The sequence below is a fragment of the Lactuca virosa genome, chromosome 3 (assembly GCF_052849685.1).
Source record: "Lactuca virosa cultivar CGN04683 chromosome 3, Lactuca_virosa_CGN04683_v6, whole genome shotgun sequence".
NCBI classification, from domain to species: Eukaryota; Viridiplantae; Streptophyta; class Magnoliopsida; order Asterales; family Asteraceae; genus Lactuca; species Lactuca virosa.
Window position 1 is genome coordinate 334,916,317 of NC_136428.1, and position 15,766 is coordinate 334,932,082.

The following is a 15,766-nucleotide window of genomic DNA, read 5'->3' on the forward strand; positions in this document are numbered from 1 at the left end:
TCAAGAAAAAACGACTATATAGTGACTGGAATATTGAGATGAATTGTTGAAGGCTTGATTGGCAAGAAGACTAAAGAGATAATATCAAAACACAAGATTAAATTTAATTATCTAGCGTGAGAATCAGATTTAGTTGTTGTTAGCGATCTCAATTATACCTTGACCCATTTAGTTGATTTCTTAAACTTTTAATTGTTTATTTAATCACTGTATTTATTAAGATTACCAAGTTTGTGGTTGAATTTGGATGTAAATGTTATAGGTCTTAGTAGTAATGAGATGATTTATAGATTTCCTACTATTTTAAGAATTGTTAAATTTGGGCGATTTTGCCTTTGATGATGGTTTGAAGCTTGGATAAATCTGATGCTGGTTTATTATTGTTCGAATTAGTTGAGATATGTTATTTTTCTCTGGGTTGAATGATTATCGTCAAGTAGGTAGTATAACATGTTCTGAAGTTAGTAAATGAAAGTTTTAATACTTTTGGACGGTGCATAAGTTTCTTTGATTTTATTAAATATGGTTTATTTATTAAACATGTTTATTTGATTTATTTAGTGTTCATTTGGATTTAGAAATGTACATTTGTTTTTATCTCAAAACAACACCATGAAGAAAAAAATCACTATGGATGAGCATTGGACAAAACCGATACTGGTAAATGATACGCATTACTTAAATGCCATTTAATGAAAAATCGACATTTTTGGGTTAAATGTTTATTAAGGGTATAAAAATTTCATAACGGTGTTTTGATATTGTTCGATCTAATAGTGATATGCATTACATAAATGCCAACACATGTTGCTACGTTTCTAGGAGTATATATGCTTTAAAATAAACCCTATCTCAATAGTGGTTTTAATAATCGATTCTATCTTCTATCAATTAACATTTAGCAATCTACCTCAATAGTTGTTAATAGTTGTTACCCGAACTTGCAAAATAACCTAAAAATACAAGTCATACATACAAAATAACATAAACTGTAATCAGTAGCACCTCAATAGTTATTGCACAAACTTGCAAAATAACCTAAAAATACAAGTCATACATACAAAATAACATAAATTGTAACGAGTAACATCTCAATAGTTGTTGTGCAAACTTGCAAAATAACCTAAAAACACAAGTCGTACAAACAAAATAACGTAAAGTGTATTGATTAGCATCTCAATAGTTGTTGCACGAACTTGCAACATAATCTAAAAATACAAGTCATACATATAAAAATACAAGTCATCACGACTAGAAGAAATGCAAGTAATTTTTCCTAAAATTAAACTTCTTTTTCTATTTCCTGTAATTTTCTTGATATCGAAACTTCATTCCTATTTCCATTTTTCCCCTTCGTTATCTCCATTAAAGAAACCTAATCTATAACAAGTATTTTTCTCACTTGCTACTCAGAATCTATAAATGTATACGTGTGTGTATATGTTTGTGTATGCTTGTATGTGTTTGATTTGCATACCACTAAGTAATCATTATTTTTCCGTGGAAATAGTCTAGGAATTAAATATGCATTTGAAGATTGGACATTATGCATTCTGTAACATCCCATTTAGAATATAATAATTAAATGATAACCTGGAACCCGAGAAGCAAATCGTATTATTATTATATGTCATTATGGCTTAAAATCAAGTAACAATTAGCTGGGAGTTTATTTCGGGAAGCCAAGTGGCAGGATTTGAATATCCGGGGATCAAAGTGTAATTCTGGGATTTATTTTGTAAAGATTTATAGAAGTCAAGGGTTAAAATGTAAGTTCCGGGTTAGTTTTGCAAATATTTATTAAAGCAGGGACTAAGGGATAAATATTGGGACTTCACTTGAAGAGATTTTGGAGGCATAGGGGCTATTTGGTAAATTTCGTACTTAATGTGTAATGGATTTTAAGGCTGAGGGTTGAAATCGTAAATTATGGATTAGCTTGAAAGAAAAGATGAGAATGGGGGACCATTTGTGTCATTTTGGGTCAAAGATTAATGGAGCCGGGCATATAGCCTTTCATTCCCGTCCATACCCTAACCCTAAGCCTCTAAGCACCAGCCGCCATCTCCATCCTCTTTCTTGGCCGCCACCTCGTCGCCTGTCGTCTTGCCATCGGATCATCACCATCATTCGTCGCCGATTGTTGTGCATAGCCGGGAGAGACCACCGAGGGCTGTCGAGGGTAGCTGCACCGGGTAGGGATCGGAGAACCATTGCTGTGACCGCAGCCTGCTGCCTCCCCATTGTGAAGCCGTCACACCTTTGCTGCCGGTGACGCCATGCGCGAACGAAGAAAGCCGACTGGAGCGACGTCTGGGCAGTGTGATAGCGTCCTCGGACGCCTCTTCTCTTTCTTCTCCTGCCCCGCCTTTCAGCCATGCCGCCATCGCCGCTAGGGCCGTCGAGCGCCGCCGCTAACCGATCTTTTGCTGCTGGTACTGTTTCATCGCTGCCATCAGATGTCGTCATTTCCGTGGTGGCAGAAGAAGAAGAAGACCGACGCTGTGGTCGTGAGAGAAGCCGGTCGTGTTTGCGGCTGTGGGGTTCGTGGTTTCTGCCGCCGACATTGCCGTTAAGCCGCTGCTGCTGGACTTCTTGTGTCAGCATCGCCGCCAGGTGGGTGGCTAGGTTTATCTCGCAACAGAAGGATGTGTGTATGTGGTTTTGGCTGTGGTTTTTGGTCGGATTTCACAAGAAGGCCACCACCACCACCGTGAGGTGGTGGCTGCCGCCATGCACCACCGCCGGCCACCATAGGGTGGCTGTGTGTATGTTTTTCTATTTAGTGTGTATGTGAATATTTTGGGTATAAGCATTGTAACATGTAACTAGAAAGTGAAAAAATGGAAAAGAAAACCCTAACCACCACCGTGAGGTGGTGGCTGCCGCATCCTGCCGCCATCGGCTGCCGTGTCGGGTGGCGGTGTGCTTGTCTCGTCGAGTTGATTCGTTTGGGGTGCTTGAAACCCTAATGGGCCTTGTAAGCCCAAATGGGCCCAATGAAGCCTAATGGGCATATGTAAAACCCTAATGGACTTAATGATATTTTAGTGGGCCTAATAGGCCCAATAAAGCCCTAAATGACCTAAAAGCCCAACAAGTTAATAAATGGGCTAGAAATTGGGTTGGAAACCCTAATTAGGGTTTGGAAAACCTTAGTGCCAATAAAACCCTAATTTTGAGAATTAATCGGAAAACACACATGAGAATTATTTAATAGTTTGAAATATTAAATAATAATCATTGGCAAAGATTAATCTAAGCAATATTGGACTTAATGGATTAAGTCCTTATTGGATTAAGTTCTTAATGGGTTAAGTGAGAAACACTTAACTCTAGTTGTCATTTTATGTGAAACCTTAATTTTATTTGGGCCTTCCTATAGGGTTTTGGTGGTCATTCAAGAACAAGTTAATGGACCAAAGTAATTAGATGGGTTTTAGGATAAGGCCCATGTGAGGACTTGGGCCCAATTTGGAAGATTGGGCCATATGTTGGGCCTTGGCCCATTACTTGACTTTTGGGCTTTTCGAGTGTGAGTTGGACTTTGAGCTTGTAACCAAATTATTAATTGGGTATTGTTTGATGTTGACAGTTCCGGAATCTGTCAATCAGCGGCTGGAGCGTATCTACGGGACTTCAGCAGTGTCAGGTGAGTTCTCCTCACTATATCAACAGGGTCTACGGCACCAAAGCCGGCCCTTTATGATTGTATCCTGGTTATAGGATGTTGCTATACTATGTGATCTGTTAGATCCGTATGATTATCTGTACATATGTTAGTGACCTAGTTAGGTCAGTATCCTGGGCATAGGATGATGCTATGTTATTTGATCTGTTAGATCGGTTGACTGTTATATATGCTAGCGTATGATATGTATGTGCACATGTTTGTTTGATTGGGGGTTTGGGTTGAGGCGGTCCTGCTTTGTGCTGAAGGCCAACATACCTAGGGCGGTCCGGATAGACTACAGACCCAGGAGGGTATGATAGTCAGACCGAAGGCCCGACGAGCGGTCCGGATAGGCTGAAGGCCCCACGAGGCGGTCCAGACGTGCCGAAGGCTCGGAGAGCGGTCCAGATAGACTGAAGGCCTGCGAGGCGGTCCAGTCAGGCTGAAGGCTCTTTATGCATGTTGTTCTGTATTTTTTATTGATATGATATTTGTTCTGGTTAGTATGGGTTGGTATTTTAGGAGTAACTCACTAAGCCTTTGAGCTTACATTTATCGATTATTGTTTCAGGTATTCGGATGATCGCAGGAAGGCGAAGGCGTGATCGTGCACATCTTTACATTTTCATGATTGATTATGGGGATACTCTGATGTTTAAATTATTTTGAAAGTAAACTGTAATGACTTAATGGTTTTAAATGTTTTAAAAAGTTTAAATTGGCTTGAATTTTTGGGGTGTTACACATTCTTTCGTTTGCCTCAAACAAACCTTCAGATCCATGAAAACACCCCTGCATACTTGATTTTTTGTGAAGTAAATCTTCTCCAACTTATTTAAGCTTGAACTTGGCAAGAAGTGTTGTATCAGTTCAAAAGTATTTTTGTTTATTTCAAATCATTTATGCATATAGAAAATGTAAGTGAAGAGAATGTTGAAGTTGCTTAAGCCGAAAGAATCTTATATCAGTTGAAATCTATTTTTGTTTTTAAAACACCCACTACTGCCTCTTGTTGTTGTATGTTTGTGTTTTGTGTATGTTTTATTTCTAAGATTCAAACCTGGAGTTTTTAGTTTAAGTGATCAAATATGGAGTTTTAGTTTATAATGGATCTGAGATTCAAACCAACTATTTGGTGCAATGTTTGTATTTTTTATTGCAAAATTACTTACAAATCAATATTTTATTGGTTTTCATGTCATAGTTTATATATGTTAATGTGTGTTTTTTGCTAAAAATGTTGAGGCTGATGCGTTATGTCTTGATGACATGAACACAAACAAAATTAAAGCTTATCACTATTTTTTCTACTAATTTAGGTTTAGAAAATTTAACATAACAAAGTACCATTATAGAAATATTTACCTTTTTTAAGTGATAGCGACAGAATAGACATTTGTTTGTCAAGTTTGTCCTTTACTCTTTTGTTTATTTCTGTGTCAACACTTCAAATGTTAGGTTATAACATGTGATGGTTCTGGTTATTTTTTACAGGTCGTTTGACGTGTGTGTACGTATGAAATGTATATATGCTTCATTGACCTTTTTAATTGTTTGTTTCTCATTACAGTTAACATAGTTAACAGTAATTAAGTATATTGATTGGTTGTTGAATGCTCGGCTCTTGAGACTTGAATCAAGAAAAAAACGACTATATAGTGACTGGAATATTGAGATGAATTGTTGAAGGCTTGATTGGCAAGAAGACTAAAGAGACAATATCAAAACACAATATTAAATTTAATTATCTAGCGTGAGAATCAGATTTAGTTGTTGTTAGCGGTCTCAATTATACCTTGACCCATTTAGTTGATTTCTTAAACTTTTAATTGTTTATTTAATCACTGTATTTATTAAGATTACCAAGTTTGTGGTTGAATTTGGATATAAATGTTATAGGTCTTAGTAGTAATGAGATGATTTATAGATTTCCTACTATTTTAAGAATTGGTAAATTTTGGCGATTTTGCCCTTGATGATGGTTTGAAGTTTGGATAAATCTGATGCTGGTTTATTATTGTTCGAATTAGTTGAGATATGTTATTTTTCGCTGGGTTGAATGATTATCGACAAGTAGGGGTGTCAAAAAAACCCGAACCCTATTAACCCGACCCGACTAGAACCCAAATAAGGTACTTAGGGTCGGGTTTCATAGGGTCAAAATTCTAAATCGGGTTATTCGGGTTAAATCGACATACCCGAATTGCAATTAGGGTCGGGTAGGGTTGATTTTTTTAAAAAAATCGGGTTGCGGGTTAACCCGATTAACCCGAATAAAGGCATACTACAAGTCTACAACTCTTTTACGTATTGCATCCTCCACTTGTGAAGTACAAACACATGTTCTTTGAAATAAGAAAATTATTTACTTCTATGTATATGCATATAAATTGGCTTATTTTACATTTACTAATCTTTCGTTATGTTTTTCTAGAAGGATACATATTGGGTCTTTCATATTAAGGTGTATTAAAATGTAAATTACACTGGTTTATTAAAATAAACATATATAAGGAATTAACTGATAGTTATTATAAATTTACGTGTACTAATTTTTTGTGTTCTTATTAACTAGTCATGATAATTTTGTATATAATGACATTTTCTTTTGTTGTACGTTGCCTTCATGATGGACATGTGTTTACTAGTTCCAAATTTTTATCATCTTTTTAATATATATATCATCAATTTGCAGCAAGTTTTGCATACTGAGATGACACTGGAAGAGAATACTTCATGTTAGATTTTGCCAAGATCACCCCAACTAGTATACCACATTTAATCCAACTAACCCGATTAACCCGACCCTATTAACCCGAAACCCGATCAACCCGAACCCGACTAACTCGTATCTTAATAGGGTCGGGTTTAGGGTCAAAAATTAATTTTCTAAAACCCGACTAAGCCGACCCAATTAACTCAAAACCCGATCGGGTTGACCTGATTAACACCCTTATCGACAAGTAGGTAGTATAACATGTACTCAAGCGATTAAAGGAAAGTTTTAATACTTTTGGACGGTGCATAAGTTTCTTTGATTTTATTAAATATGATTTATTTATTAAACATGTTTATTTGATTTATTTAGTGTTCATTCGGATTTAGCAATGTACATTTGTTTTTATCTCAAAACATCACCATGAAGAAAAAAAATCACTATGGATGAGCATTGGACAGAACCGATACCGGTAAATGATACGCATTACTTAAATGTCATTTAATAAAAAATCGATATTTTTGGGTTAAATGTTTATTAAGGGTATAAAAATTTCATAACGGCGTTTTGATATTGTTCAATCTAATAGTGATATGCATTACATAAATGCCAACACATGTTGCTACGTTTCTAGGAGTATATATGCTTTAAAATAAACCCTATCTCAATAGTGGTTTTAATAATCGATTCTATCTTCTATCAATTAACATTTAGCAATCTACCTCAATAGTTGTTAATAGTTGTTACCCGAACTTGCAAAATAACCTAAAAATACAAGTCATACATACAAAATAACATAAACTGTAATGAGTAGCACCTCAATAGTTATTGCTCAAACTTGCAAAATAACCTAAAAATACAAGTCATACATACAAAATAACATAAATTGTAACGAGTAGCATCTCAATAGTTGTTGTGCAAACTTGCAAAATAACCTAAAAACACAACTCGCACAAACAAAATAACATAAAGTGTAATGATTAGCATCTCAATAGTTGTTGCACGAACTTGCAAAATAATCTAAAAATACAAGTCATACATATAAAAATACAAGTCATCACGACTAGAAGAAATGCAAGTAATTTTTCCTAAAATTAAACTTCTTTTTCTATTTCCTGTAATTTTCTTGATATCGAAACTTCATTCCTATTTCCATTTTTCCCCTCCATTATCTCCATTAAAGAAACCTAATCTGTAACAAGTATTTTTCTCACATGCTACTCAGAATCTATAAATGTATACGTGTTTCTATGTGTTTGTGTATGCTTGTATGTGTTTGATTTGCATACCAGTAAGTAATCATTATTTTTCCGTGGAAATAGTCTAGGAATTAAATATGCATTTGAAGATTGGACATTATGCATTCTTTCGTTTGCCTCAAACAAACCTTCAGATCCATGAAAACACCCCTGCATACTTGATTTTTTGTGAAACAAATCTTCTCCAACTTATTTAAGCTTGAACTTGGCAAGAAGTGTTGCATCAGTTCAAAAGTATTTTTGTTTATTTCAAATCATTTATGCATATAGAAAATGTAAGTGAAGAGAATGTTGAAGTTGCTTAAGCCAAAAGAATCTTGTATCAGTTCAAATATATTTCTGTTTTTATAACACCCACTACTACGTCTTGTACGTAATTTGTTGTATGTTTGTGTTTTGTGTATGTTTTATTTCTAAGATTCAAACCTGGAGTTTTTAGTTTAAGTGATCAAATATGGAGTTTTAGTTTATAATGGATCTGAGATTCAAACCAACTATTTGGTGCAATGTTTGTATTTTTTATTGCAAGATTACTTACAAATCAATTTTTTATTGGTTTTCATGTCATAGTTTATATATGTTAATGTGTGTTTTTTGCTAAAAATGTTGAGGCTGATGCGTTATGTCTTGATGACATGAACACAAGCAAAATTAAAGCTTATCACTATTTTTTCTACTAATTTAGGTTCAGAAAACTTAACATAACAAAGTACCATTATAGAAATATTTACTTTTTTAAGTGATAGCGACAGAATAGACCTTTGTTTGTCAAGTTTGTCCTTTACTCTTTTGTTTGTTTCTGTGTCAACACTTCAAAGGTTAGGTTATAACATGTGATGGTTCTGGTTATAGGTCGTTTGACGTGTGTGTGCGTATGAAATGTATACATGCTTCATTGATCTTTTTAATTGTTTGTTTCTCATTACAGTTAACAATAATTAAGTATATTGATTGGTTGTTGAATGCTCGGCTCTTGAGACTTGAATCAAGAAAAAACGACTATATAGTGACTGGAATATTGAGATGAATTGTTGAATGCGTGATTGGCAAGAAGACTAACGAGACAATATCAAAACACAAGATTAAATTTAATTATCTAGCGTGAGAATCAAATTTAGTTGTTGTTAGCGGTCTCAATTATACCTTGACCCATTTAGTTGATTTCTTAAACTTTTAATTGTTTATTTAATCACTGTATTTATTGAGATTACCAAGTTTGTGGTTGAATTTGGATGTAAATGTTATAGGTCTTAGTAGTAATGAGATGATTTATAGATTTCCTGCTATTTTAAGAATTGGTAAATTTGGGCGATTTTTCCTTTGATGATGGTTTGAAGATTGGATAAATCTGATGTTGGTTTATTATTGTTCGAATTAGTTGAGATATGTTATTTTTCTCTGGGTTGAATGATTATCGTCAAGTAGGTAGTATAACATGTACTCAAGCGATTAAAGGAAAGTTTTAATACTTTTGGACGGTGCATAAGTTTCTTTGATTTTATTAAATATGGTTTATTTATTAAACATGTTTATTTGATTTATTTAGTGTTCATTTGGATTTAGCAATGTACACTTGTTTTTATCTCAAAACAACATCCTGAAGAAAAAAAATCACTATGGATGAGCATCGGACAGAACCGATACTGGTAAATGATACACATTACTTAAATGTCATTTAATAAAAAATCGATATTTTTGGGTTAAATGTTTATTAAGGGTATAAAAATTTCATAACGATGTTTTGATATTGTTCGATCTAATAGTGATATGCATTACATAAATGCCAACACATGTTGCTACCTTTATAGGAGTATATATGCATTGAAATAAACCCTATCTCAATAGTGGTTTTAATAATCGATTCTATCTTCTATCAATTAACATTTAGCAATCTACCTCAATAGTTGTTAATAGTTGTTACCCGAACTTGCAAAATAACCTAAAAATACAAGTCATACATACAAAATAACATAAACGGTAATGAGTAGCATCTCAATAGTTATTGCGCAAACTTGCAAAATAACCTAAAAATACAATTCATACATACAAAATAACATAAATTGTAACGAGTAGCATCTCAATAGTTGTTGTGCAAACTTGCAAAATAACCCAAAAACACAAGTCGTACACACAAAATAACATAAAGTGTAATGATTAGCATCTCAATAGTTGTTGCACGAACTTGCAAAATATTCTAAAAATACAAGTCATACATATAAAATAACACAAATTGTAACGAGTAGCATGGTATTCTTACAAAGTAGCAAAATAACCTAAAAATAAAGTCATGCATACAAAATAACATAAATTGTAATGAGTATCATGGTTTGCTTACAACGTAGTTCTAATAATTAGCAAATAAAACATGTTACAGTCGATCACAAATAGGTTAGAGGTTTAACGATTTTCTTGCAAAGTTCTTTTTTTACTAGACAAATTAGTCATCTAACTTTCCATTTGGGGTAACATTTATGTCCTTTCATTTATAAATGTACGACTTGTATCGCTATCGTTTTAATTGCACACATTAGTTTCTTAAATTCAATAAAACTAATTAAAATGTACCATTATTAACGACTATTGCTTGTCTAACCTGTAAGGTTGCTAGCGCATCTATTGAATGATAAAAATTACTATTTTCACTCCTAAATATACAATCAAATTATGCAGATAAACTATTAATCCTTTATGAAAAAACTAACCCGTAATTATTGCTTTTAGGAGATGATTATGGAAATCAACTTGATTTTATTTTTTCTGTTTTCTCCCCCATGTCCCGTCTTTGTTCTAAAATAAAAGATGAATTTTCAAACCTCAACCAAACTACTAATCTAATCAACTTGTTTAAGAATCAATTACCTTATAATCATGTAAAAAACCTAATGCAGATAAACCAAACGACATATAAGCTTTTTCTAAACGCATGCATGTATTCCCTCACCAATAAAACCCTAAATCCTGCCAGCCACTCTTCATCCTTCGTCATTAGAAGCTTCGTCTTCCCCCACCTTCTAATACAAAAATCCTAATGCAGTGCCACTAGAGCACTACACACACATACTCTCTCTCTCTCTCTCTCTCTCTCTCTCTATATATATATATATATATATATATATATATATATATATATATATATATATATATATATATATATATATATATATCTTCAAGTGCCTCCACAATCACAATCATGCCGATAAACGTGAATCGAAACCTCATCCATTTTCCCCTGCAACACTTTCATCACGACCTAGAAGAAATGCAAGTTGTTGATTAGGGTAAAAAGCCTCGTTAATGAGAGGTTGTGAATGCAATATATTTATATAAAAGAATATTACAATAAGGTCCCTACACTATACAATATGTATAAATAACAATATAAACTAACACACCCCCTCAGTTTGAGCGTGGGGTTTACAAATGTTCAAACTGTTCCGAAAATCCAAAAATAACTGTGTAGGAAGACCCTTGGTAAAAATATCTGCAAATTGATAAGCCGATGGCACGTGCAAAACACGCACATGTCCAATAGCAACACGTTCCCTAACAAAATGTAAGTCTATTTCCACATGCTTGGTACGTTGGTGCTGTACAGGGTTAGAGGATAGATACATGGCACTCACATTGTCGCAAAACACAACCGTAGCTTTAGATAATGGACATGATAACTCGAGAAGTAGATTGCAAAGCCATGCAGCTTCAGCAACGACATTTGCCACCCCACAATACTCAGCTTCAGCTGAGGATCGAGAAACAACAAGGTTGTCGCCAAGATAAACACAAAACCCAGAAGTGGACCGACGAGTGTGAGGACAGCCAGCCCAATTAGCATTAGAATACGAGACCAAGTGATCAGTGGAAGAGGGTCGTATAGACAAACCATGAGATAGAGTCCCTTGGAGATAGCGGAGAATACGCTTAAGGGCAAGAAGATGAGGTTCACGCGGATCATGCATGAAAAGAAAGATTTGCTGGACAACATAGGCAATATCAGGACGAGTAAATGTAAGGTATTGCAGGGCACCAGCAATACTTCGATAAAGAGTAGGATCAGAAACAGGAGATCCATCTGTAGATAATTTAGATTTAGTGTCACATGGAGTGGTGCAGGGATTACAGGAGGACATGTCAACACGAGCTAAAATATCCATAGCAAAGGGAGTTTGGGATAAAAACAGACCGTTAGCAGTGCGAGACGAAGCAATGCCAAGGAAGAAAGATAAAGAACCTAAGTCGGACATAGGAAATTCAGACGAAAGACAAGAGATGATGCGAAAGATGATGATGCGAGAGATGAGAGCAGGAGGGGAGGTGGTGAGTATAATGTCATCAACATAGAGAAGAAGAAAGATATGATCAGACCCAGAATGATAAGTAAAGAGAGAGCAGTCAGAGCGACTGCTGGTGAAACCGAGAGAGGCGATAAACACAGCAAATCGCTGATACCAGGCACGAGGAGCCTGTTTAAGGCCATAGAGAGCCTTGCGTAGATGACATACATGATGAGGGTAAGTGGGATGAACAAATCCAGGAGGTTGTTTAAAATAGACTTCTTCAGAGAGGTCACCATGAAGGAAAGCATTTTTGACATCCAGCTGATGTATAGGCCAGTTTTTGGAGATCGCAATGCTTAGAACAATGCGGATAGTGGCGGGTTTGACAACAGGGCTGAAGGTGTCATCAAAATCAAGACCATGAAGTTGAGAAAAGCCCTGAGCGACAAGGCGACCTTTATAGCGATCAAGATGGCCTTTACTGTCAAATTTATGATTATAAAGCCAACGACAACCGAAAATGTTGGCGTGAGGAGGAGGGGGAAGAAGATCCCATGTATGGTTTGATTGAAGAGCCGACATCTCAGAGTCCATAGCAGATTTCCAGTTAGGTTCACATAGAGCTTAAGCAGTAGAACGAGGGATATGAGAAATGGATGAGACAGTATGAGAAATGGATGAGCTTAAGCAGCAGATTTCCAGTTAGGTTCACATAGAGCTTAAGCAGATTTCCAGTTAGGTTCACATAAAGATTTGTTTGGGTTTGAGAGACCTAGTACGAGAGCGAGTAACCATAGAGTGTGTGGGAGGAGGAGGTAGATGGGATTGGGTAGAAGAAGGAGAATCAGAGGGAGGTTGAGGGGGACTGATGCTAGTAGAGACATGAAGAGGGGAGGAGGGAGGGTTAGTATCATTTGGGGTGGGTGTGACCGGGATAGGAGGGGAATCTCCAGACAAAAAAGAATCGTAGTCTGAAGGGGAAGGTGTGTCGTGAAAATCAGAGTATGGGAATTGGTCTTCATCAAAAAGGACGTGGCGAGAAATGATAACACGTTGGGATACAAGATCAAGGCAACGATAGCCACGATGATCAGAAGAAGGGCCAAGATAAATACATGCTGAGGATTGGGGAGAGAGTTTGTGGGAAGCAGTTGAGGAAAGATTTGGATAACATAAGCATCCAAAGACGCGAAGATGGTTGTAGGAAGGAAAATGACCAAAGAGGAGTTCAAAGGGAGTTTCAAAGGAAAGGGTAGATGTGGGTAGGAGGTTAAGAGTGTGAACAGTTGTGAGGAGGGATTCAACCCAAAATTTTGGCGGAAGAGAGGCTTGAAATAAGAATGTGCGAAGGACGTTATTGATAGTACGAATGACACGTTCGGCTTTACCATTTTGTTGAGATGTATAAGGGCATGAAAAACGAATTTTAATACCCTTGAGGGCAAAGAAAGTAAGTAATGTTTGGTTATTAAATTCACGCCCATTATCACATTGAAAAAGTTGGATGTTGGATTGAAATTGTGTTAGAACATAAGCATGAAATTTAGAGAAAACATCAAACACATCAGATTTAGCATGAAGTGGAAAGACCCACAAAAAATGAGTATAATCATCTAGAAAAAGAACATAGTATTTAAAACCACTCATACTAGTTACAGGTGATGTCCATAAATCAGAATGAACTAATTCAAACATACGAGATGATTTAGTAACAGAAGATTAAAAAGGTAATCGATAATGTTTCCCAAGCTGACAAGCATGACAAGTGGAAGCTTATTAAAAGTACTAGATATAAATTTGCGAGAATGTAAAAAATTCAAAATAGAAGTGTCGGGGTGACAAAGACGTCTATGCCAGGTAGGGAGAGAGACAACAACACATGAGGTAGCCAAAGGAGAATGAGCCGGTGATGGAACGATAGGATAAAGATCACCGACACTATCACATCGCTGAATAAATGCACCTGTTTTAAAGTCTTTCACAGTGAAACCAAAGGGGTCAAAAGTGATAGAAACAGAGTTATTAGTTGTAAATTGGCGAACAGAAATGATATTTTTAACAAGTTTGTTCGAGACAAGTACATTATTCAAAGTTAAGCGGTTGTGAGAATGCGGGAAAAAAGTTTGACCAATGTGAGTGACAAGAAGAATAGCACCATTACCAACCATTATAGATCTAGAAGTACACGGTGTTAGAGAAAGCATGTTACCTGAGTTGAAGGACATGTGGGATGTAGCACCCGAGTCCATGTAAGTGTTGTTGTCTGGTGGCGGCGGAACATACATGGCTTGAAACACAGATGCTAAGTTTGTATATTGTTGAGGAGTGGATTGCACGTTGCCACCGAAAGAGACTCCAGTAGAAAACTGTGGATGCTGATAAGGTGCATGAGGCTGCTGAGAAATCTGCCCTGAAGGCGCATGAAACTGCTGATGTTGGGAGGCATATCCGAGGATGGAAGTTGCTGGAACGAGTTGTGGTTGTTAATGGAAGGCAGGTTGATTCAGCAGCTGCGGATACTGATTTAGTGTTGTTAAAGGCTGCTGGTGCACATCATAGTAATGTTGCCGAGTAGGAATAGAGGACAGCGATTGGTGTGAGGGAAGCTGCTGAGGAGCAGTTGTTACATTACCGAGGACATCAGGTGGTTGTCCTAGAATTCCAGCGAAGTGGGGTTGCGGATCGACGGGATGTTCCTGAGAAAATTTTCATGGGGCATTTCGATTACCGTTCCTGTTTTTGTTCCAGCGATTCTTAGGTCTTCCCGAGTTGTTGGATGAAGAATAGAGGGCTGCACTTTGTGTCATGGATGGTTCAAGTATAGAATCTGAACATGTCTTGCGAGACTCATGCAAGAGGAGCATGTTTTTGGCCTCAAGAAAAGACGGGAATGGCTTCATGTTAGTGATGACATCAACAATGCTATGGTAGGAGGGTGGAAGTTGTCTCAGAACTTGCATGACTAATTCAATTTCAGTGATGTTTGAGTCCACATCTTTGAGATCATCAGCTAGGTTCTTAAGTGTATGACAAAACTCAGTTATAGAAATTGAGCCTTTCTTAGTGTCCCGAAATTGATCTTGTAGTTTTAGCATTCGAGACATCTTATTGTTCCTGAAGAATTCATCCAATCTATCCCAAAGTTGTTTGGCAGTACACTCATCACTAGATATAATTTGCAATAATCCGGGATCACAAATACTGTAAAACGAAGACTTGATTCTAGCATCAACAGAGAACCATTCCTCATCATCATCATTTGTTGGAACTGACTTCCCGGAAAGATGGTCATAGGATAAAGTACCTCTACACATATTGGAAAAGATTTGCCTCCATAATTTGTATCTTGACCCGTCAACAGTTAATTTAAAACTGAATTGGTTGTATACGTTGGTAAGAGTGCACACTAAACTTAATTTGGATGGGGTTGTAGATGATGATGAAACAGGAGTAGAAGACATGATTGTACCTTGGAGAAGTAGCAGCCGAGAAAAGGAATGTGGAAGACAGCAGATCAATCACAGAAGAGACAGAGGCAGCAAGAGAAAACTGCTAGTACTATGATCTGAAAAAGAAGGGCGGCATCAAAATCGATGGCAGCAACAATAGCAGGCACTTTGAGTAAGCGACTGGAAAAAAAATTGACAGTCACTGGAGTATGTTGAAGCCGTACGTGATTTTGTGTGAGTAATAAAACCCTAGCTTGATACCATGTTGATTAGTGTAAAAAGCCTCGTTAATGAGAGGCTGTGAATGCAGTATATTTATATAAAATAATATTACAATAAGGTCCCTACACTATACAATATGTATAAATAACAATATAAACTAACACAAGTAATTT

General features: G+C 36.2%; 1 protein-coding gene across 1 annotated transcript; it reads left to right on the plus strand.

Annotated features, from left to right (window-relative positions):
* Positions 1–2,036: 2,036 nt before the first annotated feature.
* On the plus strand, positions 2,037–4,401 carry LOC145167443 (uncharacterized). The gene is made up of 3 exons (XM_079086652.1): positions 2,037–2,616; positions 3,596–3,652; positions 4,245–4,401. The coding sequence occupies exons 1-3, from the start codon at positions 2,378–2,380 to the stop codon at positions 4,276–4,278; spliced, it is 330 nt and encodes a 109-aa protein (XP_078942778.1). The 5' UTR covers positions 2,037–2,377; the 3' UTR covers positions 4,279–4,401.
* Positions 4,402–15,766: the final 11,365 nt, after the last annotated feature.

What these genes read in the sequence shown, in the direction of transcription:
- LOC145167443 (XM_079086652.1), top strand. Translation starts at nt 2,378, where the DNA reads ATGCCGCCATCGCCGCTAGGGCCGTCGAGCGCCGCCGCTAACCGATCT. An exon ending in TGTGTCAGCATCGCCGCCAG is followed by an intron (nt 2,617 to 3,595) that starts GTGGGTGGCTAG and finishes TGATGTTGACAG; the next exon opens with TTCCGGAATCTGTCAATCAG. An exon ending in CGGGACTTCAGCAGTGTCAG is followed by an intron (nt 3,653 to 4,244) that starts GTGAGTTCTCCT and finishes TTATTGTTTCAG; the next exon opens with GTATTCGGATGATCGCAGGA.